Source organism: Lepisosteus oculatus, chromosome 1 (assembly GCF_040954835.1).
Source record: "Lepisosteus oculatus isolate fLepOcu1 chromosome 1, fLepOcu1.hap2, whole genome shotgun sequence".
Lineage (NCBI taxonomy): Eukaryota > Metazoa > Chordata > Actinopteri > Semionotiformes > Lepisosteidae > Lepisosteus > Lepisosteus oculatus.
In genome coordinates, this window is record NC_090696.1 from 14,484,026 (window position 1) to 14,511,829 (window position 27,804).

General features: G+C 49.1%; 2 protein-coding genes and 1 non-coding gene across 5 annotated transcripts in view; all 3 read right to left on the minus strand.

Annotated features, from left to right (window-relative positions):
- Positions 1–13,009, minus strand: part of nckap5l (NCK-associated protein 5-like) — a 57,707-nt gene extending 44,698 nt beyond the window's left edge. For both annotated transcript variants that reach the window (XM_015344363.2, XM_015344364.2), the window contains exon 1: positions 12,692–13,009. The gene's annotated coding sequence lies outside the window, so the exon portion shown is untranslated. The remainder of the gene's footprint in view (positions 1–12,691) is intronic.
- A 2,212-nt stretch (positions 13,010–15,221) lies between these two features.
- Positions 15,222–25,938, minus strand: kansl2 (KAT8 regulatory NSL complex subunit 2). Of its 2 annotated transcripts, none has more exons than XM_015344337.2 (10): positions 25,843–25,938; positions 23,803–24,061; positions 21,830–22,008; positions 21,213–21,327; positions 20,446–20,609; positions 19,408–19,574; positions 18,718–18,814; positions 17,699–17,952; positions 16,508–16,732; positions 15,222–15,812 (listed from the first exon to the last, which is right to left on the minus strand). In XM_015344337.2, exons 2-10 carry the CDS (start codon positions 24,051–24,053, stop codon positions 15,714–15,716), a joined length of 1,551 nt encoding a protein of 516 aa, XP_015199823.1. In that variant the 5' UTR covers positions 24,054–24,061; positions 25,843–25,938; the 3' UTR covers positions 15,222–15,713. The 2 variants fall into 2 exon arrangements, with proteins under 2 accessions (XP_015199823.1, XP_015199822.1); XM_015344336.2 differs by having other exon boundaries at positions 25,798–25,847.
- LOC138241710 (small nucleolar RNA SNORA2/SNORA34 family) lies at positions 18,175–18,312 on the minus strand. The gene has a single exon (XR_011190976.1). It is a non-coding gene; the product is annotated as a small nucleolar RNA SNORA2/SNORA34 family (small nucleolar RNA).
- Positions 25,939–27,804: the final 1,866 nt, after the last annotated feature.

Consider the following 27,804-nt stretch of genomic DNA (forward strand, 5'->3'; position numbering starts at 1 on the left):
ATTCATTCTTAGCAATGGCACAAACTGTATTTCATCTTTTTATTGACGTTTTGTCACATAAAAAACAAAGTTTTACTCGTGTTTATCGAGAAAAGCTGGACAAAAAAATGTCAAAGCCTTTTTAGCGAGTGATTCTTTGACAGACTTTCCCCCATGTTTCATTATAGACCAAGAGCTGGACGAAGGCTCTTGACGAGCGCTCACCAAGGAGGAACACGGGGCCGAAACACAGGAGCCCTGCTAGCACCGAGCAGATGTGGGCTGGGGTCCGTCTGTGACAGAGCTGTGCCTCAAAACCACACATTTCCTGCTCTGACATCATGCTTCTCCCGTCCCCATTTCCTGCGTGAGGCAATGCAAACCAGATGGCACCCGTCCTCCTCTCTGGAACAAAGTGGGACGCCTATTACTCCCCACCCCCGACGGCACGTTCCTTTGATTCTTTTGAAGAAGCCATTAAAAGTCTCGAGCCAGGTCTGGCTTACTCACTTTTGTGGGTACCGGAGACGGCAACTCAGGGAGGCCTAAGGGTCTGTTGGTCACCCAAAAAAGAAACCTTAACAACTGAGCGCATCTGGAAAGCAAGGTGGGACTGGGTTCAATTCTGGGCTGGAGGATAATTTGCAGTGTTCAGCCTGTGCTCAGACTGCCATCTCCCAAAAACATGCTGTTTGGCTTACAGGCTGCACCCAAGTGCCTGTTAGCCAAACACCAAGGGAAATTAATTCCCTTTCCTGATTAATCTGTCCTGTCTGGGGCAGCTCTGCGACAATGATGGCCCCCAACACAACTGGGATAGGGTGCAGGTGAAGACCAGCCTTTAGTGTACATGCCTGCTTGCACACACTGTGCTGATGTTACAAAAATCCTGTTCTCGGGATCTCCCTCTGGAGTAATGAAGGGTGCGCAGTACACAGAGCAGAGAACGAGAGATGTCATCAGGAGAGTGAAGCCTGATCTGGCCACAGTCACTCTTGTTAAGCTCGGACCTGTCACTCTTTCGCCGGACCCGTATCTCCCGAGACCTGAGGGACTGACCGCCCCGCTCGCTGGTGTCACTCACAACGCCCTCGGGCGAGTGGCGGGTCTGTTGGAGGAAACCACTTCCCTATACCCAGCACACCTTGGTCATGCCAAGACTCCAGCTCCATCGGCCCCCTCTGATTGGTCCTTCTCTTCCTGTTGTGAGGGTTATGCATATAGATAACTGAATGATCTGCCCTTGTAAAATAGGGATTGTGAGAGGTAATGTGCAGTTTTTGATTATTGATCTTCCGATTGAATCTTGATTATTGAACCTTCTGAAGGTTCGCTGTCGAACTAAGTTTTATCTGTGAGGGCTTCTTTCTTCGTGTGTGCAACTCCCACGCTGATCGACAGTAAGGTAACTCAGTTAGCTTGGCTACGAGCAGACACTGCAGGCGGCAGTGGGCATCCTCAACAGCTAACCGCACAAGGCCTCAGGATTCAAAGCACCTCTGCACCCTGCACTTCATACACACATTGTGAAACTGTGTGTTTCTTCTTCTGTACTACCTGTTGTATGTGCCTGTGCTTTGTTGCGCATCATTTTTTATTATGTCCTGTTTAATAATGCACCCTGTGTGGGAGCGTTGTCTACTGTATTGTTCACGTCCCGAGAGAACAGCGCCAATACGCATCCCAAGGTACAAGTACATGTGACAAAATAAACTCCCCTCTCTCCCTCTCTGTGGGCCAGCTGGGGAGCTGCAGCCGGGACATGACCGGACAGAGCCGAGACTAACAGCCCCATGACAAAGCACAGCCACGTGCAGGCACACCCCCCCACACACACCTCACGGGGGGGGGGGGCGACCCCTGCCGAGGGGGCCGGAGTCGGCCTTTATTCGGCTCCACAGCAGCTGGCGCGGTGTGTAAACTGCAGGGTGGCAGAGCCAGGAGCCGGATCCCCCCCACTCCTGCCCAAAGCCTCGCGGGCCCCCCGACGCGAACAGACTTCCTGTTGTTCCTAAAATAAGGCTTGTGCGGGGCTGCAGGAGGCCCCTTCCCACGAGATGCACGCAGGAAGGACGGATTTCACAAGGAGCAGCTCCCAGTCTGGTCGCGGGCTAAATTGGGATACAACACAAATAAGTGGGGGGAGGCAGAGCGTCTGCTGGAGGCTGCTGGGTAAACAAGATTCCAGCAGACACCCAGCCGTCTGAAGCCCCACACCTGCTCAGGGGTTTCTAGGTGTGAGCTCATCCGAAGGACTTCCCAGGCAAAATCCACGCGCATCTCCGCTCATCAAGTGGGCCAGCACTGGGTGCCTTCGCGACACCAAGCTGCTGGGCTGGGGGCACAGAAGATTAAAGATCAAATCGTTTCCCACAGGCGGCTTCTTTTCATTTGAAATCGAGGACAGCCGGCGACATACAGAGGCCTCCAGCAAGCAGGCTGCGGCCACACTCTGAGAGCCCTCCCAAGAGCCCTGATGTGCCCTCGGCAGACAGACACAGGGGCAATAAAGTGGGGGTGGGGGTGGGGTGGTGGTGAAAGGGCTTTTTCGCCCAATCCCAATAAAAGTGGGAATAGAGGGGGCATGAGCCAGCAGACAGGCTCACGCACAGGAAGTCCACTGCAGGATGGGAAGGACATGATCTAGAGGCAGACAAACCGGAAGACCTCAGAGCAGAGCGAGGGGGGGCGGGGGAGTACTACCGCGTCTTTAATCAGCCCCACGTCCTGGAGAAAGAGCAGTTTAGAGGTGAGAGGGGGCTTCCTGTGAGCTACACATATGAGAGATGCACAGATAGCTGGATCATCAGCGCCCGGAACCCGCTCTGCTCCTCAGCAGTATCCTTTCACATTATTACTCTTCCTTTAAACAACCACATTCCAGCCAGGAATCGCAGAAACTCCCCAGTCCCTTATGAATGCTTTATGAAAAGCAAGGAGGAAAAATGCAAAGTATTTGGATTTGCTTCTGCAGTACAGAGATTATAAATATCACTGACAGCGTTGTTGGCGTCTATTTTTGTGCTTAATAGGAACAACCACGACAACGTTTTTCTGCGTCCTTCTGCTTGCAGGACTGGTCGTGCCCCATAGTGGCCTTGACCTCAGGTGTGCTGGATGGTCATTCTCACCGTCAGGGACAAGCTGTAGGGACAGGAGACCTCTCAAGCCTTAATGAAGGGTTCGCAGGGTTCAGGGACATGCAGTGCTGCTTCGCCCAGCTCTGAAACACATCGTTCGCCTGCACCTTGAAGCGTTTGACACAGACAGGAACTACGGTAAAGAAGAGAAGTAATTTACAATCTCATCAGCACTTTACAGCAGCAATGAAATGGCCTTGTTGTCTGCTTGGCGTGCAGAACTGCATCACAGGAAGAAGCTACGTCTTTCATGTTGAGGAGTAATGTCCTCAGTGCCTTCGGGCTTACTGGAAGGCGCATCCTGCTACACTCCGGTCTCAGCTGATGTTCCCTGAAGGCTGGGAAGGTTCTGCCACTTGGGGGTTCCTTAACCCAAATTTATAAAAAACAGGTCCTCTCAAATCACTTTGTCTGTGACCAGAAACACGCTCTAAGACAGCACCACAATTGGTGCCACGGCCACACCACAGCACAGCCACACAGACAGCAGAACTAGAGTGTAGAGTGTCATCTCTCTCTCTGGGCTAGTTACCTACCGCTGGGGCTGCACACAGACCTCCCCGACCTGCAACACCCAAGAGCTGTCTGGCACCGTTACCAAGTGCTCTCGACGCTAGCTTTTAACTCTCTTCCATTACATCCAGGCGAAAAGCTTGTGCCAAGACCTTTTCATTTCTAGAAGCAGATGGTTTTGTTCGGGTTCAGGGTCTTTTTCAATAAAAAAAATCGAATTTTTTTGAAATACCTCCTGAGCAATGCGGTAGCACCGAAGGACGAACTAGAGATGGTGCACGGATGATGCCCAAGGCGGGTTTGTTTATGAATGTTCTCTCAGCTCTCATAACTGGGCCACAAACCCCAGCAGGGACTGAGACAGTGTTGAAAAGCAACTGTAAGGACTTCCTTTAAGAAGTCAATTGTGTGCCCGTATTTCACAGGCCCGCTTGAATATTGCACAATGCCACAGTTCATGCCTTAAAGCCGGGCAGAATTTCTAGGGTAGCATTTTTCCTGTCATCACCTGAAGTCCGCAGAGAGACAGACACTGGAGAGAGCGGGGAGATGTGAGTGCATGCAGCAAGGGAAGAGTGCTCTGGTCCCCTAGCACAGAACATGTCTGAGCACCTGTGAGACACACAGAGGAGACAACCATGAGCTGCGCAGCCTTCTGAAAAAACACCCTGGTTGCGAAAAGGACTGCTAACAACAGCACTGCAGTCGGGGGACGCGGGCTTGCTGGAACAAAACTGCCATCGTCTGTCCGTGGCAAGAACCCGGCTTCACTTGGACAGGAAATATAAAAACTCCAAAGAACTATTTCCTATTTTAAAAGAGCTGGACCGTGAAAGTGACCCAGCCAACTCTGCTACAGATTCAAGCAGTCTGATCGCACTGAGTCAAACCACATGCCCACAGATCAACCTGCAGAAAATAAAAATAAAAACCCGAACAGCACAGCGGCTCTGAAGTCCACTACTGTATCTCGGGCTCGGCCCGGGAAACCTCGTGGGCCATTTCACGCCTGCACAGTGGCATCTGTACTGGTGGGTCTGTAGAAAATAAACCTGCGGCACTGTAATTATCACAACACCAGAAAAAGTCTGGGACAGCTTGATGGGGATCTAGCAGCAAGATCTGAGACTTTGGTTTGAAGCAGAAGGGCTTCAGGCTCTGCTGGTCCTGAGATGATTAAATACCAGCGTAACCCCATCCGACGCCAGACCTCCACCTCAGACAGCAAAACACGCAGTTCTTCCACGTGCCCAGTTCAGAAATACTGCCCTCTTTGCTATAAAAATACTCTGCTAGAGTTTACTAGCCCGTGTGGGCATGGGGATCACATCCCCTTAGTTCCTGCAGCGAAGGGACATGAGTGAGTGGCCATGTCCAGGAGACCTATAAGATAAGATAAGATCACTTTATTGGCCATATACGATTTCTTCACAGACCCCAGCTTGCTCTCCATGAGACACACAGACAGGGAGAGAAGCTTAGGGTCAGAGCACAGGGTCAGCCATTTATACAACACCCCTGGAGTAGCTAGAGTTGAGGGCCTTGTTCAGGGGCCCAACGGAGTAGGACTCCTCTGGTGGCCACAGGATTTGAACCGGCAACCTTCCAGCCACAGGCGCAGATCCTTAGCCACAGCACCACAGCGCCACCGCTACACCCCTATGATCCCTCCACCACTAGAGTCTGGCACCTCCTTCTTCATATTCCAGAGGCAGACCAACGCCTGACAGCACGGTTCAAAATGACTTAACTTCCACCCACTCGCCAGGCACAGATTACAAGACCAGCTCTTGATGAGAGGGTTTCCATCGGATAGAAGCAATAAGCCTCTGGCACACAGACGCCACCGAGCCCTGGGCTGTAATTTGCACAGGCAGGCTGGGTGGGCTGCAGTTTTGGTCAGACGGGTGGGTGCTCTAGTTTCTTCTGTCATGTATGCAGCTCTCCTGAAAACATTTTCTAACTTCTGCCTTCACCAAGCCTTTAAGGTTACCAAGAAAACCCATCTCCCATGTTCCATTTCTTACACAGATAGAATAATAATTCCTTACACTTCTATAGTGATTTTCTGGACACTCCACTCAAAGTTCTTCACAGGTAATGGGGATCCCCTCCACCACCACCAATGTGCAGCATCCACCTGGATGATGTGACAGCATTCAAAGTGCACCAGTACGCTCACAGACTAACATCCTCTAGCAATGGGGAGGAGAACAGAGTGATGAAGCCGATTCGTAGATGGGGATTATTAGGAGGCCGTGATTGGTAAAAATCAATTTTCAAAATTCAAAATTCGAGCTAGCTGGCAACAGACTAACACCACCTCCAACAGCAGCCTTCACTTTCCCAGGAGGTCTCCCATCCAGGTACTGGCCATCTCACAGCTGCTGAGCTTCAGGGGGCTGCCAGTAATGAGCTGCAGGGCAAAGTAGCTGCTGAGATCCTGACTCGCTCACTTCTCCATACCTGGCAGATCGACAGAGTGCTTACCCACATTCTCTGAATTTTCATTCGGCAGACTCGGGGTTTGCTTTGGACCCCCCAATCACAACTGCACTATTCTCCACTGCTATGTAGCAACATGGTGGAATGCTGTCCCTAAGCTTATTACAGACTCGGAGCCAGTTAGTTTCAAATCACTACTATACAATCATTTTTCTAATGTATGATTTTATTGTACTTTGCAGTTCATCATTCGTATGTCTGAGTTGATTTGTGAAATAAGCAAAATTAAAGGAACAGCTTATTACTAGATTACCTATGAGTAAGATATCCAAATCATGTCCTAATGCTACCGACATTCCTGTTCTTAAAGAGTCCGATACAAGCCCATGTTCTGCACCTTAAACAAGCATTAGTTTGTCCACTAAACCCTCAAAACAACAGATGTATGAAACTGTGCTGGTTTGTATTTCTTTTTTTCCACTGAGGATTCTGGTGCTACTCTGGGCAAATCCTTTAAGCAGGATTTTGTCATTTCAGCAGGATTCCATAAAAAGAAAAAGAAATGTTGTAAGTCAGCTCTCCCAGCTAAGCCCAGATGGCCAGCCTCTATGACTCCCAGCTCAGAATGACAATCTCACCCTAACACACACATTGACATCTGATCTCCTGGCCCATCACAGCCTCGGCCCCTGTCCCAACAGAATCACTAGCGATTGCTGTTTTTTTTGCATTTTGTACATACATAGTGATTACAAGTCAGCCTACTAGATTCCAACAACTCTGAACAACGCTACACTACCATCTACTTTTATTCTCGGGGAGCAAACCTCACACCCTCAGTACAGTGACATTGGTGCCCTCTGGCGTTCCCAGTCACTGCCCAATGATTTGTGATTCCCATTATCTTATTTCTACATGTAGCAGATTTTATTGGTCCAAGGTGCACCGTTTTCAAAATAAGCCATTCATTTGTATTATATCAAATAAATCAATCAAATGAATAATAAGATTCCCAAATTTGGGGACTGTCGTTTGTCTCACCGTTATTGGTCTGTCACTGGCAAAGAAGAGTGGGACATCATGCCTGCCCTACTGAACATGCACGGTCATCTACACACGCTGGAGGGTGGCAGTACTGTGCCAGAGGACTGATACAGCTCCTAATGCCAATGCTGCAGGCTCAGGCACCCAGACACAGATACAGCAAGCCGAGGAAAGTGGAACTCTACTGACTGCTCACCCAACCTACGCAAAGTGACAACACAAATTGTCAGCAGCCATATCACTCTGCAACTCACAACTGGCAACCCACTGATGCTCAGCAGGTGTGAGCCTGGTGAGTACCTGGATGGGAGACCTCCTGGGAAAGCTAAGGTTGCTGCTGGAAGAGGTGTTAGTGGGGCCACCAGGGGGTGCTCACCCTGTGGTCTGTGTGGGTCCTAATGCCCCAGTATAGTGATGGGGATACTATACTGTAAACAGGTGCCGTCCTTCAGAGGAGATGTAAAACCGAGGTCCTGACTCTCTGTGGTCATTTAAAAATCCCAGGGCATTTCTCGAAAAGAGTAAGGGTGTAACCCCGGTGTCCTGGCCAAATTTCCCATTGGCTCTTACCACCCATGGCCTCCTAATAATCCCCATCTATGAATTGGCTTCATTACTCTGCTCTCCTCCCCACTGTTAGCTGATGTGTGGTGAGTGTTCTGCTGCACTATGGCTGCTGTTGCATCATCCAGGTGGGGCTGCACATTGGAGGGGAGTCCCCATTACCTTTTAAAGTGCTTTGAGTGGAGTATCCAGAAAAGCCCTATATAAGTGTAAGCAATAAGCAATTATTATTATTAAATTCATATCACTAGACTCAACCAATTTTGTGATGCCACCTGGGAAATTTTAATAGCCTTAATCACAAACAGTGAATGGCGAATGTCATGCTTGACCTGGAGATCCCTGGCCTGTAGGGCTCAGCCTGAGCGATGTCTGCCTCATCTGTATGCTCCCACTGCCAGCTCATTGGGGGTTGCAGGTTGCAGTGGTGAGAGAACATTAATCCACATGCTGTAAATAATAATAATAAACTCTTTACACTTATATAGTGCCTTTCTGGACACTCCACTCAAAGCACTTTACAGGTAAAGGGGAATCCCACTGCCACCGCCAATGTGCTGCACCCACGAGGATGATGCGATGCCAGTTCACTCACCACACACCAGCTATCACTGGGGAGGAGAACAGAGTGATGAAGCCAATCCTTAGATGGGAATTATAAGGAGGCCATGATTGGTAAAGGCCTGGACACTGGAGTTGACGTGCCTACTCTTTCTGAGAAACACGCTGGAATTTTTAAATACCACTGAGAGTTAGGATCTCGGTTTTTACGTCTCATCTGAAGGATGGCACCTTTTTTTTAAGAGTAGTATTCTATCCTTAAACAGGCTCAAAGGATTATGCACGACACCTTGTCGAATCAAACACATTCCAGCCACCCACACCTCTGCCTGGTCCGCGCCAGGCCTTGAGTTTTCAATATTCCCTCACAATAAGGCGCCTGCAGGACCGGGGCGGGCTGTAGGAGTCGGAGGAGCACGCGTGGGAGCAGCAGGCCCGCGGGGCGGCCTGGGGGCAGGGATCACGCTGCGCCCCACAAACTCTCTTCATCTCGGGGCAACTGCCACAGCACGCGTCTCCGCTCCAGCGTCTGATCACCCAACCCGACCGGCCAAACAACTGAGCAACTGTCTAGACACAGGCGGTGGGTTCGGGGAGAAAACAGCTCTTCACACGGAAGACATGTTCTCTCTTGTTGGTATTTATGGCCACAGCTGCTAACTTCTTTCTGCAAGGCGTCAGTGTGATCTGGAGAGCGCCCCCCGTTTCGCCACACGGGTTTAACACGTTTAAGGGGACATGATGCCCACGTGTTTACCAGCGAAGTCCTGGGGCAGTCATCTCTTTGCAGCCTACAATGAGCTACATTGTAGTTGAGCTGAGGTGATGCATTACTGCCACTAAAGCCGTTTAAGCGACCTCAACTAGTTGCAGAGCTTATTCCAGGGTGAGGTTGATTGCTGTGTGATCGTGAGTCACCTCGCTCAGGTACAGGCAGGGATCTGTACGCAGGCTGTGTGGACGGGCAGGGTCTCAGCCCAGAGCCCTCCGGCTGCGTCAGAGCAGCTGCAACCAGGAAGATGAGACAGACTTCCTCTGCATGACAATGCCCCGGGCTGGTGCCTCATTTTCCTTTCCTTTTTTTATTTTATTTTTTTATTTTGGCCACCAACGCAGCTCACCTACCTAACACCATCCAGACAACCACTTCTAGTGTCTTTACCTCCTTGCATTTGAATTCAATCTGCAGCTCCCGACGGAACTGTGGTGTCGATCGGAGAGCAGCATTAAATAACAGTAAGACGGTATAAGTTAAAAAAATGAAACGCTGGTTAGGGAGAGAAGGGCGAGAGAGAACGATCACTGCCCGTGTTCCCGGAACGCCTTTCGGCCAGAGCTCGGCGGCTTGGCAGGCTGGAAGACTATCCTGTGGGGCTCCAAGACACCCCGCTAAGCATAAAGAGGGTAACTAGACTTTTTCCTCTGAAACACAGCAAGCTCTCCCACCCAGCATCTGCACAGAGCACCTAAACCGACAAGAGATTCTAAGGCTGGATTTTCAGCCAGCAGGCCAGCCGGCCGGCCCCCGCTGAATTATGGCCATTCCTAAAACTGCAGCTGAAGTCGGAATCACGGACACAATTCCCAGTTCTGAGCCCCCGGAATGCTCACAGCACCTGGGCGTGGCCAGGGGAGCTCGGGTGGCGGGATTGGTTGGCGCTGGGCAACAGACACGCCTCGCTGCTGGGTGAGGGGGTGGGGCAGAGGGCTGGTAAACGTGCTGGGGAGAGTAATTAGTTTCTTTAAGATGTGGAGCTTCTTGCAAAAACTTTAGACATATGAAAAGCCTTTAAGAAGTCTGGGGAAGCATGTGGTCCCAACGGTTTTGCCCTCCTTTGCACTGTAGTTAATTAAAGCTTTAAACTCTGCCAGTCTGCACGGCTAGAATCAACCAGTGGAGAGGGGTATTTAAAGCGCACAGGAAACCTATCATTTAAAAAAAAAACTTTCATTGAATTTCTCTTCAGCAAGTAAAGTGTTACGCTGTGGTAACACAATGCATCATAATACATGGATAAAGTAATAGGTTTATTCCATAATACATGGATGAAGACTGTAATTGAATCCTCAGCCTAAAATGCGTAATAATTGTCTAGACAGTTATGCTTCAACTCCAATGTGGGAGAAAAAAAAACTGAAAATGCAGTTTTCAATAGAAAATAAAATTAAGCCAAGACAAAGAAGATTGCTGTTAATCTGGTAAACAGTTACTACAGTTGAACTTGGCAGCCTGTCACTCCTACACTTAAATCTCTACATAGGCTGATGGTTAAGTCCTGTTTAAGGCTTTAAAAAACCTGGCTCCTTCATACAGCTCTCAGCTACTGCTGCGTCAGCATGATTACTATTACTATTGAGGTCACTGGGCCCTGTCCTCAACCCAAAAGTCCGGGACATGAGGGAAGAATTATCTCACAGGATCACAGGAAAGGATAACTGGATGCGAACCCGTCACCTCCGGGCTATGCCACCCCACCTGGACTACGGGAGCAGGTTACTACTGCAGGTGCCGTCTCGATTCAGAATGAAAGACACTCTTCTCGGCACACGATCCCACCTAAACCTTGTCAAACCTGTAAGGTTAGCACGTCGACCAGCCTTTTGATGTCTGCTCATAAAAAAGGTGACAAAAGACACTAGGGTTCCTTTGGGAAGCTGTTGCAGATATTTGCGGCTTTTTGTAACACAAACTGTTGACTTGGGTTGCTTCAGGTGCAGAACATCGCAAAGTGAAGCCTACAGGCCTGTAGGGAAACACGTCGCACACCTGCAGTCACTAAAGTCAAGCTTGTTGACAGAAAAAAACCCATCGGGACATCCCAAACTCAGAGAGATCTGCCCTTGCAGACTAAACCACTGAGCAAACCAAACCAAGCTGGTAAAAACACACGGTCCTCACTCCTGAAAACTGTACTTGCGTCTTCAGCATCCCATCACATGCTGACACAGTGATGATTTAAAGGACTGAAGGTTTGATCTAAGACTGGGGGCCATTTCAAACTGAATGATTTTCAGTTCCAAAAGGATACAGAGCACGGCCAATTCCTGGATCAGGACCTCTTTTTTTTTTGGTCCAAATGAACTTATTCTTTTAATATAACTGATTTTTATATTGTAACCACCCTTATTAAAAGCTGTCGGACGAAGCACATGGGAGCTACGTGTCCTGAAGGAGAAGACCGGTTCAGGAGGTGACAGTATGCGGACGAAGCCTGTGGCCAGAGGATCAGCGATCGCTCTGTCCAGCGAGATCAATGGCGCAGTTCTGTACTCCGTTCGCTGATCTCCTGCTCTCGGGAGGGCAGGACATCTCACCAGACAAAACTGCCGTGGTCCTCTCTGCCAGTCAAGAACAGAAATCCACACTTCACCGCTTGAATGCTTAAGAAAATGAATAAATAATACAATTTGCTGTGGTGTGTGCTGAGAACTAGCGCATCTGTAAAAACGTCGTTAATAAATGGGGGCTCTCTCGGGACTGTTTAACCGAACTTTAAAAATGTTAGTTCCTCATTTGACGTTGCGGAAAAGGAAATGTGTTTGGAGTCTTCGAAGTGGCTAAAAATGATCGGCCGTGCCTCTGTATCCTTCCCAGAGAAGAGCGTGCAGCCCGTGGGCACTGGGCGAGTCGCGGGTGCCACCCGGACGCGCGCGGACACCGGACAGTCCGTCCTCACGGCACGGGACGGTCAGAGCTCGCGCAGCCCTCGCGGTCCGACCTCCGCCGGAACACGGGAGCCAACATCGGCGTGCATTCCCTGCGCAGGAGACGTAACACAGCGCCCCAGGAAAAAAGATGCTATTTACCCTTCTGCGCAGAGATGATGAAAATAGCTATTTACAGCAGAACGGCACAAAGCAGCTAATTATTTCAAAAGCAGCTATAAACTGGCCTCTCAGCCCTGCGGTTCTCCCTCAGAACACAAGACGCCGGGGCCTTGGTGTACAATACTCTTCAGAGGAACAGGAGCATTCAAATCCCGAACCTCTGATGAATGCAGTTCTACTTCTGCAGCGACCACCTTCAAATCAAATCTCCTGGCAGAATCAACATGTTTTTACAGAGGTTCTCGCCAGCGGTCAATGGCCGGACCCCAGCGGTCTTTTTTTTTTTTTGGGGGGGGAGGTCCTTTTTTGCATTTTTAGCTGCCAGGAGTTCAGCGCGACTCGGCCACCTTCCTGCACGGAAACCACCGGCTCGTCAGGCTGAGCGGTCTCAGCTCCCAGCGCCGACAGATGCCAAAGCGCCACCGCTCAGTGGAAAAAAAAACAGCTGTATCCTCTCCGCTTGCCAGACAAAAGACACCGAGTGAGCCTATCGCCAAGCAAAGAGTGGCACGATAAGGTAGATAAACACCCGGCTGGAATGGGGCTTTAAATTATCCCTCCAGTACCAGGCGCCGTTGCAATGAGACCATGTCCAACAGCACAAAACCAGTACCGACCTCGTCCGGCGACGTCTGCTGGGGAGAGCCGAGCCTGCGACACACATCGGAGGCTACAAAGGAGTCGGACTCCTATTTTGCTTGAAAAGGAGCCGCGATGCTCCTTCTTGTTCCCTGACAGCGCAACAGAATCCCCGCAGCCCCTTTCCTGTGTTGGGAAGCGCTTGTCAGGAAAAGTGATGTCATTACTTTAAATTGCTCCCGCCCGCCCCGTCTTCCCGGGGGCAGCCAATCGGGCCCGGACGGCTCCCCTCGGAAGGATGCCAGTCGGAAACCCGTCGGCAGACTCGAGCGTCGTCTATGGCTCCGGTATCCAGAAGCCAAATGTCCCCATCTCCGGGCTCGGCTAAGCCAGCGTCTGCAGTGAGCAGTGGTGGCTTGAGACCCAGAGCTGGGGATCTTGGCGGCAGCAGCAAGGAAGAGGCTCAACAGCTGGACAGCACGGAGTGTTAAGGACGCGAGTCTGGCTGGACGGGGCAGAGCGCACAACAGCGCCACCCAGCGGCGTGGTGTGAAGCCGGGGAGAGCAGGGCGGGTCTCTTTCCTTGCGTCTCGTACTATTCATTCCCCGCGGCTAATTTGAAATACTGTCACAGGATGTCGTCATTCTTCGTCAGTACGTACCCCCCCCAACCCAGACGATGAGCCAGTCGTTGAACTGGCGGAGGTAATCGAAGCAGGTACAGACAGCACAGAGGCGGTTTCTGCAGTATAACCCCTGACCACAAGGAGAGGAAAACCGATCCAGAGCACAAGACGACGTGAAAGTGGAAGAAAAGGAAATTACAGGATAAGTGTTTACTGTGGTGCAGGCGCCAACGCCATCAAACGTACTGTATAATAACAGGATATTCAGATTTTCCTGTTTACGTTTTACTTTTTATATTCCGTGCCAAACTACAGGTCTAGCTCCATCATAAAAATGATAACGGACTACTTCGCCTTTTACCACTTGAGTCATCCGTGCAGGTTAAGATCTAACCAATAGCTCTATAATAAAGCATTGACGTTAGACTGTGACTGTGCTCGTGGAGGAGCTCCCCCTCGTGGTGGAACGTCATTCTCCAGCGCACCGGCAACGAAAGTCATGGGTGGCGCGCTATGAAGTACCCTTGGATAGTATAGCTTCACTGAAGTCTTTCCACAAGGGGTTTGCCATCCCGTGCTTCTGTAAACAGGAACCTATCATACTATTCTCACTCCTCGCAGTAGCAGAATACTTTATGATGCAGAACCACAATGCTGCATCCATCCTCATTCACGCAGACACAAGCAACCCGAGATGGAGTAAATTGTACTCGCCTTCAGCAGAAGCCATTGTGTATTTGTGCTAGGTAGTAAATCTAATTTACAGCATGCGTACACAGGCAGAATGTAAAAGTATTGTCACAAGCATGTTGAGCCAGATAAGATAAGGTTTGGAGCAAGAAACCAAAAAAAAAAAAACATCTTTTTTTTTTCTGTCACAAGTGACAAACCATATACCAGTGCAATAATACATGTATGATATCCTTTCTGCCCGATCGTGCTCATCAACGGCAGAGATGCGATGCCACTGTTTTTAGGATTAGATCCCCAATTAGCCAGAGGTCTGTGAGGAACCAGGGCCAGTGCAATTCCCTGCAGCACTTCTGGTCCCTGGTCCAATTAAGCTCGCCAAGAACCACAGCAAGACACGCAGACTGTAATCACACAGAGGGTTGTGTGTGGAACAAGCCACTCACCCGTTACAGCAGCAGACGCCCTGTGATTTCTCAATCACTCCAACGAAGCAATCGATACAGGAGCTATAGGACTCATGGTCTCCTTTCTGACCTTTTAATTTATTGCTCGGAAGAGTGCGAGTATCACAGTTCTACCATGGCCTCCCTACTTACCAGAAAATACAGCTAAACCATTCTAGGACTCCGGGCTCCTGGTCCGCAGGCGGCTGCATCACAAAGCAAAGAAGCAGAAGAGGAAAGGAAATCGTTCCAGCTGCACTAATCCAGCAATCACTCTCACAAGTTACTTCCATCGGAGAACTTGTGTCCATTTACTTACACACCTCTTGAGTTATTTCCCATGTTAAGGCGCACTATGGCTGCCGTCGCCATCACCCAGGTGGGGCTGCACACTGGTGGTGGTGGAGGGGATCCCCATTACCTGTAAAGCGCGTTGAGTGGAGTGTCCAGAAAAGCGCTACGCAAGTGTAAGAAATTATTTTTAATTAAGGTAACACCCAAAATGCCAATCATCGGTCAAAACAATAGGTTTTTTTTAATAATTAAAAAAAATCGAACTCCTTCAAATAACGCGCTGCGGATATCAAAATGCCAGGAAGAAAAAGCTCCAACCATGGACACCCCCGTCCTCCCACTTTCCAAAGACAGGCTGGCATGGCCGCCTGGCGTCTCCGGATCACCCTGGGTGCTCGCGCCCGGGCAGGGTGCGGGCAGACACGAGCTCCTCCAGGGACGACCTGCTTTCCGCCAATGAAGGAATGATTTGTGACATAACGGCCGATTTAAGAGACAATAAAGGTCAAAAATCCAGTTGCCTTTTTTAATAAATATTCACCGACACTGAAAGAGTACAGATGTGCCAATCACTGCAAGTGCTCTTGATGGTATCTGACTGTACAGAATGGAAAAACAAGCCCCTCGAACAGCCTATTCGTTCTCCTACTACACAAAATGCTCATGGAGGGCATGGAATCAGTTATCCGCAGTCTGCAGAAGGGCAACAGTAAACACAGCGAGGGCGGACAAGCTGTTCACAGGACATTCAGCACGTGTTCAGCAATGCGTTGTTAAACCAGGAGTTGACAAGACAATCCGCTCAAGTGCCCCTCAGTGCGACGAATGTGGTCCACGAAGCAGTCACACGTGACGTGCCGACACTGCAGTCCCGGTCCCATCCTCCACACTCCCTCCTCCAACAGCGATGGGCTTCTTGCGGCAGCGGGGACGCCGGAGGTGGGGGCATCAAGTTCCCAACAGCGAGAAGAGTTTCCCAGCCCTGCGACACGGGCAGCAGCTGCTCAGGTTGCGTCTGCCGGCTGGGTGTTAAAGTCGGCTGGAGAGATGCCACGCGCCGTTTCACCGGCTTTGCCAGCTAGGTCAGAAGCTTCCAAAACCACCTGTGAAATGAAACAAGCAAGCACTTCAGTGCAACCTCATGCACCGTTTCCAATTCAGCAGGAATACACAGCAGCAGCAACAAAGTCTGCCTGTACGGCCTCTAGGGCATTTCACACACATTTCTTCAGTGAGGAAGACAAAAGGCAGGAACCTGAGCTTCATCAAGAGAAAAGACGACACAGTGCTCCTCCGCAAGCTAACCTCTCTTAAGGAACTTGCTGAATCCAGCTAACACCTGGAAACACTTAGAATCATCCGGCCATATGCGTTTATCCATTTCCAATCACATAAGGGGAGATACCCAGAAGATTATAGAAAGAATTTGCTTTTGGCACCTGTTTGAACCCCACTACTACAAAAGCTAGCGGCGTTCATTCAGGGCCTCTAGACTAAAGAAACTGTCCCGTCCTCAAGCGCCCCCTTCCAGAGCAGCTGAAAAAAACGGACAGGTGATCGAGGGGCACAAGACTGGTTGCAAATCAGACTCAACGCTACACAGCCGATAAAAAGCCAGCATATTTATTGTATATTATTATTAGTGTATAACATATTAATTGTATCCTCTCCCCAATCTAAAGCAGTTTACGTTACAAGCCTTTCAAAAACCTGTTACGCACCTTTGCATGGGAGCACATTTAAACCGATCGGCCCCAGCCAGTGCACACAGCTGGCAGACGGGTGACCCTGTCCCCACCTGGTTCTCCATGGGCTCCGTGTCCCTCGCGGAGAGCTCCAGCTCCGTGGAATGGACGGCCGCTTCCTGCCCTGGGGTCTCCAGCCCCGCCTGCTCCTCGGCTGTCAGAATATCCAGAGGCGCCTCTGCGATCTCCCGGATTGACTGGTCCTCCAGGGCCAGGGCTGTGTCGAACAGCAGGGGAGAGGGGGGGCACTGCATGCCATCCCCCACCACATCCAAGTCCTGGAAACACACACACACCATGAAGACCGACCGACTCCTAACCCGCTGTTGTACCAAAGCAGCAGCAGCTGGCATGGAGGAAATGGAAAAAATCTATATCCTAGTAGCTCTAAAAGTGAGCAGTTTAGTAGTTTCACCTAACTAAATACCTGATACATTCCATTATCTTTCAGAATGTCTCATTTAACGTGAACACTTAATATGAATTTTGTTGAACCTGGGTTTTGTGAGCCGGTAGAGCAAATACTAGTTTGTGTCAGGTTCTCACAGCATCAAGTCTCTGTAATTGTTAAAAGAATGAAGTACCAGTTTAGGTCTATTAGATGAAGAGAATTCAAGGAAGTCATGGAAGGAAGCCAGCAGCTACAGCAACCTGCACAGCGCCCTTCAGGGCTCAATCGCAACGGTAACTGGCGTTTCTAGCACGGCCCTGAAAAACTGATCACTGCTTCACATAAGGCACATTAGTGTCACAGAAGGAAGGCCAAAAGCACCAAGGCACCTGGCTTTCAAGGAATATCATACAGACGAGCAAGGAGATGAATCTGCCCAAGTCTGGCACAGAGTCATAAACACAGAGGACAAAAAGGGCAGTTGACCAGTATTTAAAATGGATAAACATACTGACATGGTCAACGAAGAAGACTATGTCTGGACAAGTAATGAACAGGCCCAGGAATGCAGAACTACCTGACATATAGAGTTGTGGATATAAAGCTACCATATATTACCAAAGCAAATTTGCTTACAGGTGGATGAGGCCTTTAAATCCATAAGCTACTCAAGATAGGTTAGAAATTAGTAGAGGTCTTCTGGCCCATATCATAAAGAATACACCCATTCTGCTCACAAGTTAAATATGGTATCGGGTAACCAGCAAATTCCCATTCACACACCAGAAGAGCAGGGAGTCGGGAGTTTCTGAAAGGGAAATGCCCACACCGGGGAGGCAATGAGAAGACTTACATCACTGAACTCCAGGGGCAGGTTCTCTGTGGGCTGCAGTTCAGCGGCGCTCAAGTACAGGTCGGTGGGCACCGGGGCCAGATGCTCGGGCACCAGCGGCTCCTGCTCGGGCTGGTACATGGGCGGCGGCAGGGACAGGTGCAGCGGGCAACGGGGCTCCTCCGACTGCCCCAGGTGTACCGGCCGGTCGCAGGGCACGTCCTTCAGGCCGGGGCACATCTTGAACAGCACCTGATTGCTGTCCTGGTAAATGTCTGCGCCGCAGCAGTGAAGGAAAGCGGGACAAGAACTCGGGACCGCAAAACGGCCGGGCGCGCAGCTGAATTCGTGGCCAGCCAGGCGCACAGGGCATCAGGACCAAGCGCAGGTCAGTCAAGCGTGGGCGGGATACAGGGGCAGACAAACAGAACAGTGCTCGGTAACCGTGGTGAATGACCCTCAAAAGGAAGGAGGAAAGCTTGCTATTACAGCTATAATATTGTCTCTTCCAACTGAACTGGATATCCCCTATCAAAAGGAGGAGGGATATCCAACAGACCACAGGAAGAACATCATTTTGGCTCCTGTTTGAAACCAACAGCTACTGCAAGCTATCAGCCTTGATTCAGGGCCCTGCCACACAAGATACACATAGGACAGCACTTGATCAGGATCATTAGAATCAAGACTTGGAGTCATGTCTTGATATGACAAAACGGAGACTTGGACTTTGACAAAGATGTTTTAGTCTTATGAGTTAAGCAGCACCTCTGGAGAAGCAGACAACACCACAACAACCTATGGCTCGGCACAGCTATGCAAGTGTACAGAGCTCTCTGCCCTCGCCCACTTGGCTGAGGGCTGGCAGATCAGGAGACAGACATTTCAAAAATCCCTTTCAAATGGGTTGGAGTCGGCTATGGAACTCCTGCGTTTAGTCTTGGGTCTCAATTGCAAGCAAACCATCTTCTTCTGTAGGTAAGAGGAAACTCACTCATCTTGAAGCAGACAGCAGCGCATGGAGAAGCGGTAAAGGATACGTGAAATACAGTGCCGCGTCATTGGAAGGCACTGGCTCGAACAGCGGGCACCATCCACCAAGGCGATGCACCTCTGGCTGGAGCGCGCCGCGTGGGCCTGGGGACACATCGCAGCCTTTATTTCCAGCCCCTCAACCACTTACTGTCACAGCGCATTTCGGAAAACACCAGTCAGGACCCAATCGGGACAATAACTGGAAACCACTTCCCATTCCCACTGGAGGAATACAAATAAAGGTAAATCTGAACTCTGAAACCCCAGATCTAGCCCTTTTAAAGCTAAAACCAGGGTCATTTAACACTGCACGACACTAATATGAAGATAAAGGGAACGGGTAGTAACAACATGTGAATGCGATACTTTTTGGGTATTACCACCCTGAAAGAGTTAAAATGGTCAGGAACTCAATGCAACTCTGAGGCCAAACAAGACTGAGAAGGACACGTCCGAGTTAGCGATATGTTGCACAGCAACTTCAGCTACCAGCTAAAAAAAGTGAAGGTGTAACTTAGACGTGCAAGCCAGAAAATGTACTAACCTAACAATGTCATATTAAAAGCACACCCATGTGTTCCATCTAAAATCAGGGACAGCTGAGACACTTGGAAGAAGCAGACAAAGGTGTGTTGGATTAACCCACATTATGTTCTAAACAGGGGACTGGAAAGTGGCAGCCCCCTCGCACTGACTTGTGGCAGCAGCCCCTCGGTGGTGGCCAGCCTGCGCTCTCTCAGCTGTCTGTGCAGCAGCGCCTCCACTCCGTAGCGCCGGCGATAGCGCCGCAGGGCCTTCAGCTTCTTCAGGTTCTCCCTCTCCTTCATGGACAGCCCCTCCGGACCAGTCAGCAGGCTGCTCCCTGGGCAACACAAACACCTGCTCCAGCGCCACTCTGTTTTATTCCCACTGACACAGCTGCTAGAACTCATCTCCCAAACTCTTTAGTACAGACATTATAATAATAAACTATTTTATATTGTGCCTTTAAAATAACTTCCCAAAATGCTTTTCAGTAACAAAAAAAAGGTAACAAGGAGAGGAGGAGGTTATAAAATTAGATTAACTAGATTAAAACCAAGGGTTTAGAATGCAGAAGAAGATGCAAGGGGCACAGAACTGATCAGGTAAAAGTCTTTCTGAAGGAGAGGACTTTGAGTCTGAATTTAAAAAAGCTCAGGGAGGGTGACTCTGATATCCTCGGGGATATCATTTCAGAGCTTTGGGGCACAGCAGAAGGCGCTGCCACCCCTGTATAGAGGGGTAAACAGGAGATTGGAATTAGACAAACGAAGCTTGCAAGAGGTGGGGAGTAGGTAAAAAGTAAGTCAGATAGGCAAGTGCAAGCCATGCCTATAGGTGAGCATGGGGACCGAGATTGACATGAAACCCGATAGGAAGCTAGTGGATTCTTGTTTAATATCCCTTGAGTAATACTGCCAGGGACTAAACAAACCAAATCACACCCATTTACACCCACTCAAATAATAACATTCACCGAGTCAAGCATGAAGACACAGAGGAAAAGTTGACAGACAATTCACCGGCTTTAAAATCGCCACTTGAAATAAAATCCAAGTGCAGTTTTGCACAGTGATGCAACGATATGTTTATAAAATGAAATATGGCCTCATCCTCACATTTAAGCTACTCCTTGTGCTAGAATTTCCTGGCGATGCCGATGACGGCTGGCTTTTACTGAGCCGCCATGCTTGGAGCCCAGGCTGGATTACCTACGGTCTCGTGCTCCATCTTGCGGCTGTGCAAGTACCGGCGTTTCTTCTCCTTCAGAAGGTGCTGCAGCCGTTTGAACTGGTCGATGTAGAGGGACTGCAGCCGGATCAGCTTCTCCCGGGTGATCAGGGCCACCTCCTCTGCTGTGTACACTCCTGCATGCCTGTGGAGCAAGGAGAGGGAACACCAGTGGCACTTCATCATCCCAGAGAGGAGAACAACATTAGCCTGTTGCCACACAATCCTGCTCGCAAAAGGTTAAAAAGGTGTCAAATCACAAGACCAAGGTACTATGCATGGACTCTGGATCCTCATTACGGAGATAAAGCAGGCGTTTTGAGAAATCTGATGCACTGTTGACCCAGAGTGGCAGTGGAGTACAGTACTAAATTAACATCAAGGACGCAAAACGTACAGATGGACTTCATTTAAATCTCAACACCCCAAACTGTATTTTTAGCCTACGCTGCACAACTGCATTGCAATTATGAAAATCACCCATGATCAATTTGCTGAAATGCTCTCTTCTATTTTAAAGATCGACTAGATGTTCTTGCATCCTTCCAATGATTTTATAGGAAGTATGTCCTTTACATTAAAGCTTTTGTTAATGGACACAAAGGCACAAGTGTTCCCTTTACCTTCATAAGGCTACCTGTCTTATGAACATGGGAGGCATGGCTAGGAGAACTGCCCTGACTTAAGTTTTGCTTTCAGCTTCTGCATGAAGTACTACAAAGAGCGGACACTAGGGGTGCCGTCTTACTTGAGGGGATCCTCGTGGTCACTGTCTATGCTGTCAGCCTCGCTGTCGGGGTCTCCTCTCCACGTCTGATCCACCACAGCAGGTTCCTGCTCGTCTTCGCTGCAGCTGTCTTCATCTGGGAAGAAGAGACAGAGGACCCTCAACGCCATCAAGTAGGCCACCACGCAGAACAGAGAGGATCACTATTGTGAAGCCAATCCATTGAGTATTCTGCATCGACCGCCGAGCACACACCATCGGACACCAATACAAGTGCAGCAAAAACCGAGAACGGGAGGCAAACGTTTTAAACAGAGTCATGGGAGTCAAGAACAAGCTGCTCAGCCATGCTGTCAAAGCAGATGCCCTGGGCTCCTGCAGTAAACTGTTGGACGAGAATCTCAAATCAAATAAATATTAGGAACGAAATAAGTTAGAAGGGCTCAGTGGCCTTCTCTTTTTTGTAACCTTAAGCTCTTGAGCACAATTCAGACATTCTGCTACTGTAAAGCTTAAAATACACTGAGCTAATCTAACCATAATATAAACACCACTAGCAGAATGATCAGCCTATAAAACAACACCCTCTTCCTGCTTGCAAAACAGGCTTGGCAGACACCTCCAGCCACGCCTCTTACCGAGTATCCGGCTGGCCTCACTGCGGCTGCTGTCGTGCCCATGGCTCCCCTGCTCGGGCCGGCTGTAGCCGCTGAGCTGAGAGAGAAGGATCTCGGGCGAGGGGCCCGACGGCGCCTTCCTCATCTGGGCCTGGAGGGCCAGCGCATTCCTGCGGGCGTGTTCCACGCAGAACGTCACCCTGCAACGCCAACACACACCACCAGGGGGGCCGTGAGGCGACGGGTCCAGACTGTCACTTCTAGATCAGTGGTTCTCAAAGTGTGGTCCGCGGACCACCCGTGGGCTGACCCAGTCATCTTTCTTAAAGTGACTTGCTTTAAGCAGCCCCATTCTTCACATTCACTTTCTAAGCAATAAAAACATGGGCAAAATATGCAATTTTGTTTGTAAAAATATTAGTACTTTCATCAAATTCAATTCAATATTAATTTTAGTACATTAATAGGCAAGGATTTTTACAGGCTAAGAAGTGGACGTAGGCACAGGTGGTCCATCACATCTGTGACTTGGTTTAAGTGGTCCGCAGACCATAGAACTTTGAGAGCCACTGCTCTAGATGACATGTAATCATAGAAGTATTTTCCCAACCAGCTCTGCACGTAGGAGGGGATGAACTTCATCTACCACTGAAGCAACACATCCATCTGAGTGACACACAGCAACCACTACGTGCCACCTATCCTACCAGCGGTTCAGAGAGTGCCGATAAAGAGTGATTGCTCATTCTGTGGTGATGAAATTACCAATCATGGCCTCCTAATAATCCCCATCTATGAACTGGCTTCATCACTCTGCTGTCCTCCCCACTGATAGCTGATGTGTGGTGAGCGTTCTGGCGCACTCTGTATGCCCCCACATCATCCAGGTGGGGCTGCACATTGGTGGTGGTGGTGGTGGAGGGGAGTCCCCATTACCTGTAAAGCACTTTGAGCGGGGTGTCCAGAAAAGCGCTATATAAGTGTAAGCAATTATTATTATTACTGAAGTACCATGGGAATCACTATTACGACCTGTGCAACTAACTTATATTACATTATGGTGTAGTTAGTAAACCAGTCTAGTTTGCAGATGATACCAAATAGGAGGACTAGCAAAGCCTGCAGAAGCTACAAAGGAAACTGCTAAAGATTCAGAAATCAAGAGCGAACACTTTGACATCAGCTGATGGAGACAAGTGAAGAATACTACAAAGGCAGCAAAATAAACTATAAATAAAAATTGGAAACCCTGAATTTGAAGAGTCTACTTGTGAAAATGGCTTGGGTGTGTCTGTTGATGCATCAATCTTCTACACAATGTGAGGAAGAAGCAAAAAGGAAAACACATTAAAAAACAGTTTTAAGCACAATTAATAGCATCCCTTTATACATTAAAGTTGTACAAATCATTTGCAAGTCCTCATTTAGAACACTGCAGGGTCAGATACATTCCAGGGCTTAAGGAAATGTCCTACACCGACAGGGATGAAGCCATTCTGTGTCTTGGCTCACCTGTTATAAAATTATTTATTAGTAAATGTGTGGATTCTATCTTCACAGCCATGTAGCATCAGGTTTTATTTTGCATACATTATGTGTTATTTATAATTATTTTTTTCTTGAAACTGCTCATATGTTTGTATCTGTTATTTCAAGTACGTTGACACCACAAATAATTCCTAGCAGCCCAGAGGATTGGTTTGTGAAAAAAGATGATTTTGATGAGCTACAGAATCCAAACCTTTAAGTCTCGAAGAGAGACGACTATGAGGGGACCTGATAGCAGGACAACCTCAAAGAAAGAGGCATCACCAAACTCTCGTTCTTCTGCACCCTCTGCGAGTCGAAGCGACACATGCGTATCCGACGATGAGGGACGCATCACACTTGCCCTTAGCTTGAGGGTGAGGGTGTGAATTGCCAAGCGCACCCCCCCGAACCCAGGAAAGGGCAGCAGGGCGTGGCTCCTATCCAGGAGACGGAGGGGGACTCACCCGTCCTTCTTTTCAGGTTTGGGGGCTGCGCTGGGGCACCGCCTGCCGTTCTTGCTGGAGACGTAGCTGCACTGCCTGTAGGGGGCGCTCTTGTCCTCCAGCACGTGCTTGAGGCAGTACTCCAGGCCCTCCAGGCGCGGCTGGGAGCACGGCCGGGGGGAGAAGGAGCAGGAATGGGACTCCTGCGCCCGGGCCTGGGGGGTCACACGCCCCCGGCTGGACGGCAGCACGTGGATGCGGATTCGGTTCATGCCCAGGCCTGGGGGAGAGAACACAGGGATAAATACAGCTGGAGCTCACAGCCCCTGCTCAGCACCTCCCAATAACCCCATCTATGAACTGGCTTCATTACTCTGCTCTCCTCCCCACTGAGAGCTGGTGTGTGGGGAGAGTACTGGTGCCCTCTGGCTGCTGTCACATCATCCAGGAGGGGCTGCACATTGGTGGTGGGAGTGGGATTCCCCATTACCTGCAAAGCGCTTTGAGTGCAGTGTCCAGAAAAAAAAATAAGCGTAAGGAATTACAAACTCATGGCTACCAGCAAGCTCTGAGCACAGTGGTCAGTGTCCTACAGTCACAAAACTAATTACTCAACACTCCCAGCCAGTGCCTGAACACAGTAATCAGCATCACACAGTTACAGAGCTGCAATTATGAACCGGCTTCATCTGTCTTTTCTCCTCCAAACTGATAACTGGTGTGTGGCGAGTGTACTGGCGCACTCTGGCTGACGTTGCATCATCCAGGTGGGTGAGGGGAGTCTCCACGACCTGTAACGATCTTTGACTGGAGTGTCTAGGAAAGCACTGTATAAGTGTGAAGAGTTATTACCATATAGCCACTCCAATCTGCTTTTTGGCAAATATCTGTGCAAACCATGTCCTCCTGGATGAGTGCTAGAGCAGGACTGAGTCACACAGGGGGGCAGGGGGGGGATGACTTGCAAACTTCAACACTCAGCCTTCCAGAGCTTCTCTACACCAATTTTAAATTCTTCAAAACTTTTTTTCCCCCCATTTTCAACAGGGTCCTATCCAAGACCGTCTTCTTCAGTACTGATACTGCTGCAGACAAGTCGCTTCACGTGTACATGACCTCCTATGGCAACCCCCCCGCCCTCGTGCTTCGTTAAGAACATGTTCAATATCAGAGTGTGGGGGGGCAGCTGGTCAGGGCCACTGAACACACCAGGTGCCTTTCAAGACAAGGCGATCTCTCGACTGCAACTGATACCGGCCGAGAAAGAGAGAGAATAAGTCTCTAAAAGATGGATACGAGTATTTAATGAATGGCTGCCAAAGAACACGTGCATTTCTCCCTAACTGATAAAAAAATACAATGTTTTCCTAGCTACCTTTAAAACACGTCGACAACACTACAGCATCTGATTGCGTATGCCGAAATCGTCATCTATGCACCAGAAGTTAAAAGCTGTTGTATCGTGGGCGCAAGTCGTGCCCCATCCCTTCGACTGACCAGGCGTGCTCGCCCGTTTCAGAGAAGCGCGCACGGAGGAAGCCAGGCGCGACAATTTAAGAAACCTACTGAGTGGAGGGGGGATCTTTGCACCCGCTGAGAGACTTCTGTGATATCTTACGCCTTGATCTTTGTTTGCGATCTTTTCAAAATGCACCGACATGTTATAAAAACATTTACAGCGCCTAGACACGTTTCAGCCGCAGCTCTTCTTAATAACGCATGGGTCTAAAGGCACAAAGCAAAGCCACTTGTACCATACAACTAGCTCGAAGCAAAGCAAACTCTGATTTCACTAAGGAGCCTGCACACCCGCCTGAAAGGCGCCTCTTGTTTTGAACGCGAACATTATTTCCCCTTGTCTCGTTCCAATCCGCGAGTCAGCCATCTTAACACATCTACGAAACATCTCCCCTCCCAACCCCCGCTACACTTCTCTTTCTTTTCTGTTAGTAAAGATAATCCCACCCGCTTCATAATCAACACAGTCACCCAGAACAACAACAAAAAAAAAATTACTAGTATGGCTCATCGTCGCAACACCACGTTTACCAGACATCTTACCTCGACCTCGCCCGCCACTCGAAGAGCTTTAACCGCTCCGGTCGGCTCCCTCTGTCGGTCGGCCGGCTGCCACCCCCCCCACCGAGCCAGGATTGGCCAGACACAAGTACCTTGGAAACACGTCATTGGTTTGTCAACATGCCAATCGACATACAGCTCGGCCGGGGATTGGTCAAAATTAACGCTTATCAATTTGGGTCAGCCTACCGAAGAGCTCGGATTCTGGCGAAGGCAGTGCTTGTACAGACTGCAGCGTTGTAATGATTTAAGAATACATCCTCTGATGCACCTGGACACATCATCAGTATTCCTACCAGGGGTCTTTCAACATCAGACACCCTCGCCCAGGCGACCCAGCCAAGGTTGTTCAAGCCCTGGCTTGCGTCCAGGTGGCTTTGTTACCCACGGGTCACTCCTCTAATTATTATTATGATGAATCATTTTTTGCACTTATAATAATAATAATAATAATAATTGCTTACACTTATATAGCGCTTTTCTGGACACTCCACTCAAAGAGCTTTGCAGGTAATGGGGACTCCCCTCCACCACCAGCAGTGTGCAGCCCCCACCTGGATGATGTGACAGCAGTCAGAGTGAACCAGTATTTTCTCCACACACCAGCTATCAGTGGGGAGGAGAGCAGAGTGATGACCCCAGATCAGAGATGGGGATTATTATTAAAGAACAGAACCCGATTCTAAAGTAGAATGTTTGGAGTCTGGATTTGAAAGAGTTTAGGGAAGGTGACTCTCTGATATCCTTGGGGATGGAATTCCAGAGCTCTGGGGTGCAGCAGGAGACGGCCCTGTCACCCCTAGATTGTAGACTGGTTTGGGGGACAGATAGAAGGCAAGAATGACAAGAGCGAAGGTTGTGAGGTGGGGAGTAGGACGACAGTAGCTCAGACAGGTATTGAGGTGCCAAACCATGCAGAGCTTTAAAGGTGAGCATAGGGATTCTGAATTCGACACGAAACCTGACAGGAAGCCAGTGCAAAGACTCCAGGATAGGAGTAATGTGATCACTTGCAGTAAACCTGGTCAGGATTTACTGGAGTTTGTTCAATGTGGATTTAGAAACCCCAGCGAGTAGAGCATTACAGTAGTCGATCAGGGAGAAGACAAATGTGTTGATCAGCTTTAAGACATAGTCTAGCGATATTTCTGAGGTGAAAGAAAGATGTTTTGACAATATGCTGCACATGTGGGTCGAATGTCAAACCTGAATCAAATATCACCCCAAAGTTTTTCAATTTAGACTGAATCTCAAGTACTGTATGACCCACAGATAGGGTTACAGCATTGGCTTTACAAAGTTGATGGGGGGTGCCAATGAGCATGACTTCAGTCTTTGTCACAGATTAAAAAAAGAAAATTTTGAACCATCCATGTTTTTAGGTCAGAGATGCAATTAGAGAGAACAGAAACAGCCACATCAGTGTGAGGTTTGGTATGGACGTAGATCTGAGTATCGTCAGCATAGAAATGATAGTTGAGGCAATGATCTTAAAAACTGACCAAGCAGAAATATGTAAATGCTGAAAAGTAAGGGGCCCAGTATTGAGCCCTGAGGAACACCAGACTAAACGAGTCCAATTTCAGACCTAAATCTGCCAAGAGAGACAAAGTGACAGCGATCAGTGAGGTAAGACTTGAAGCATTTAAGAGCAGTGTCAGAAACTCCAAACACAGGTCAAGACGAGAAAGTAAGATGTCATGGTCAACAGTGTTGAAAGCAGCAGTGAGGTCAAGAAGAATAAGGATAGAAAGAGAGCCAGAATCAGAAGCCATTAGAAGATCGTTAGTGACTTTGACCAGGGCAGCTTCTGTGTGTGAAGTTGTCGGAAGCCAGATAGGAGGGGTCTGAAAAGGTTATTAACAATGAGGTGGTTATGTAATTGAAAATGTGACAGCACAGTCTAGAATTTGTGCAAGAAAGGGAAAATTGGAGATGGGGCGA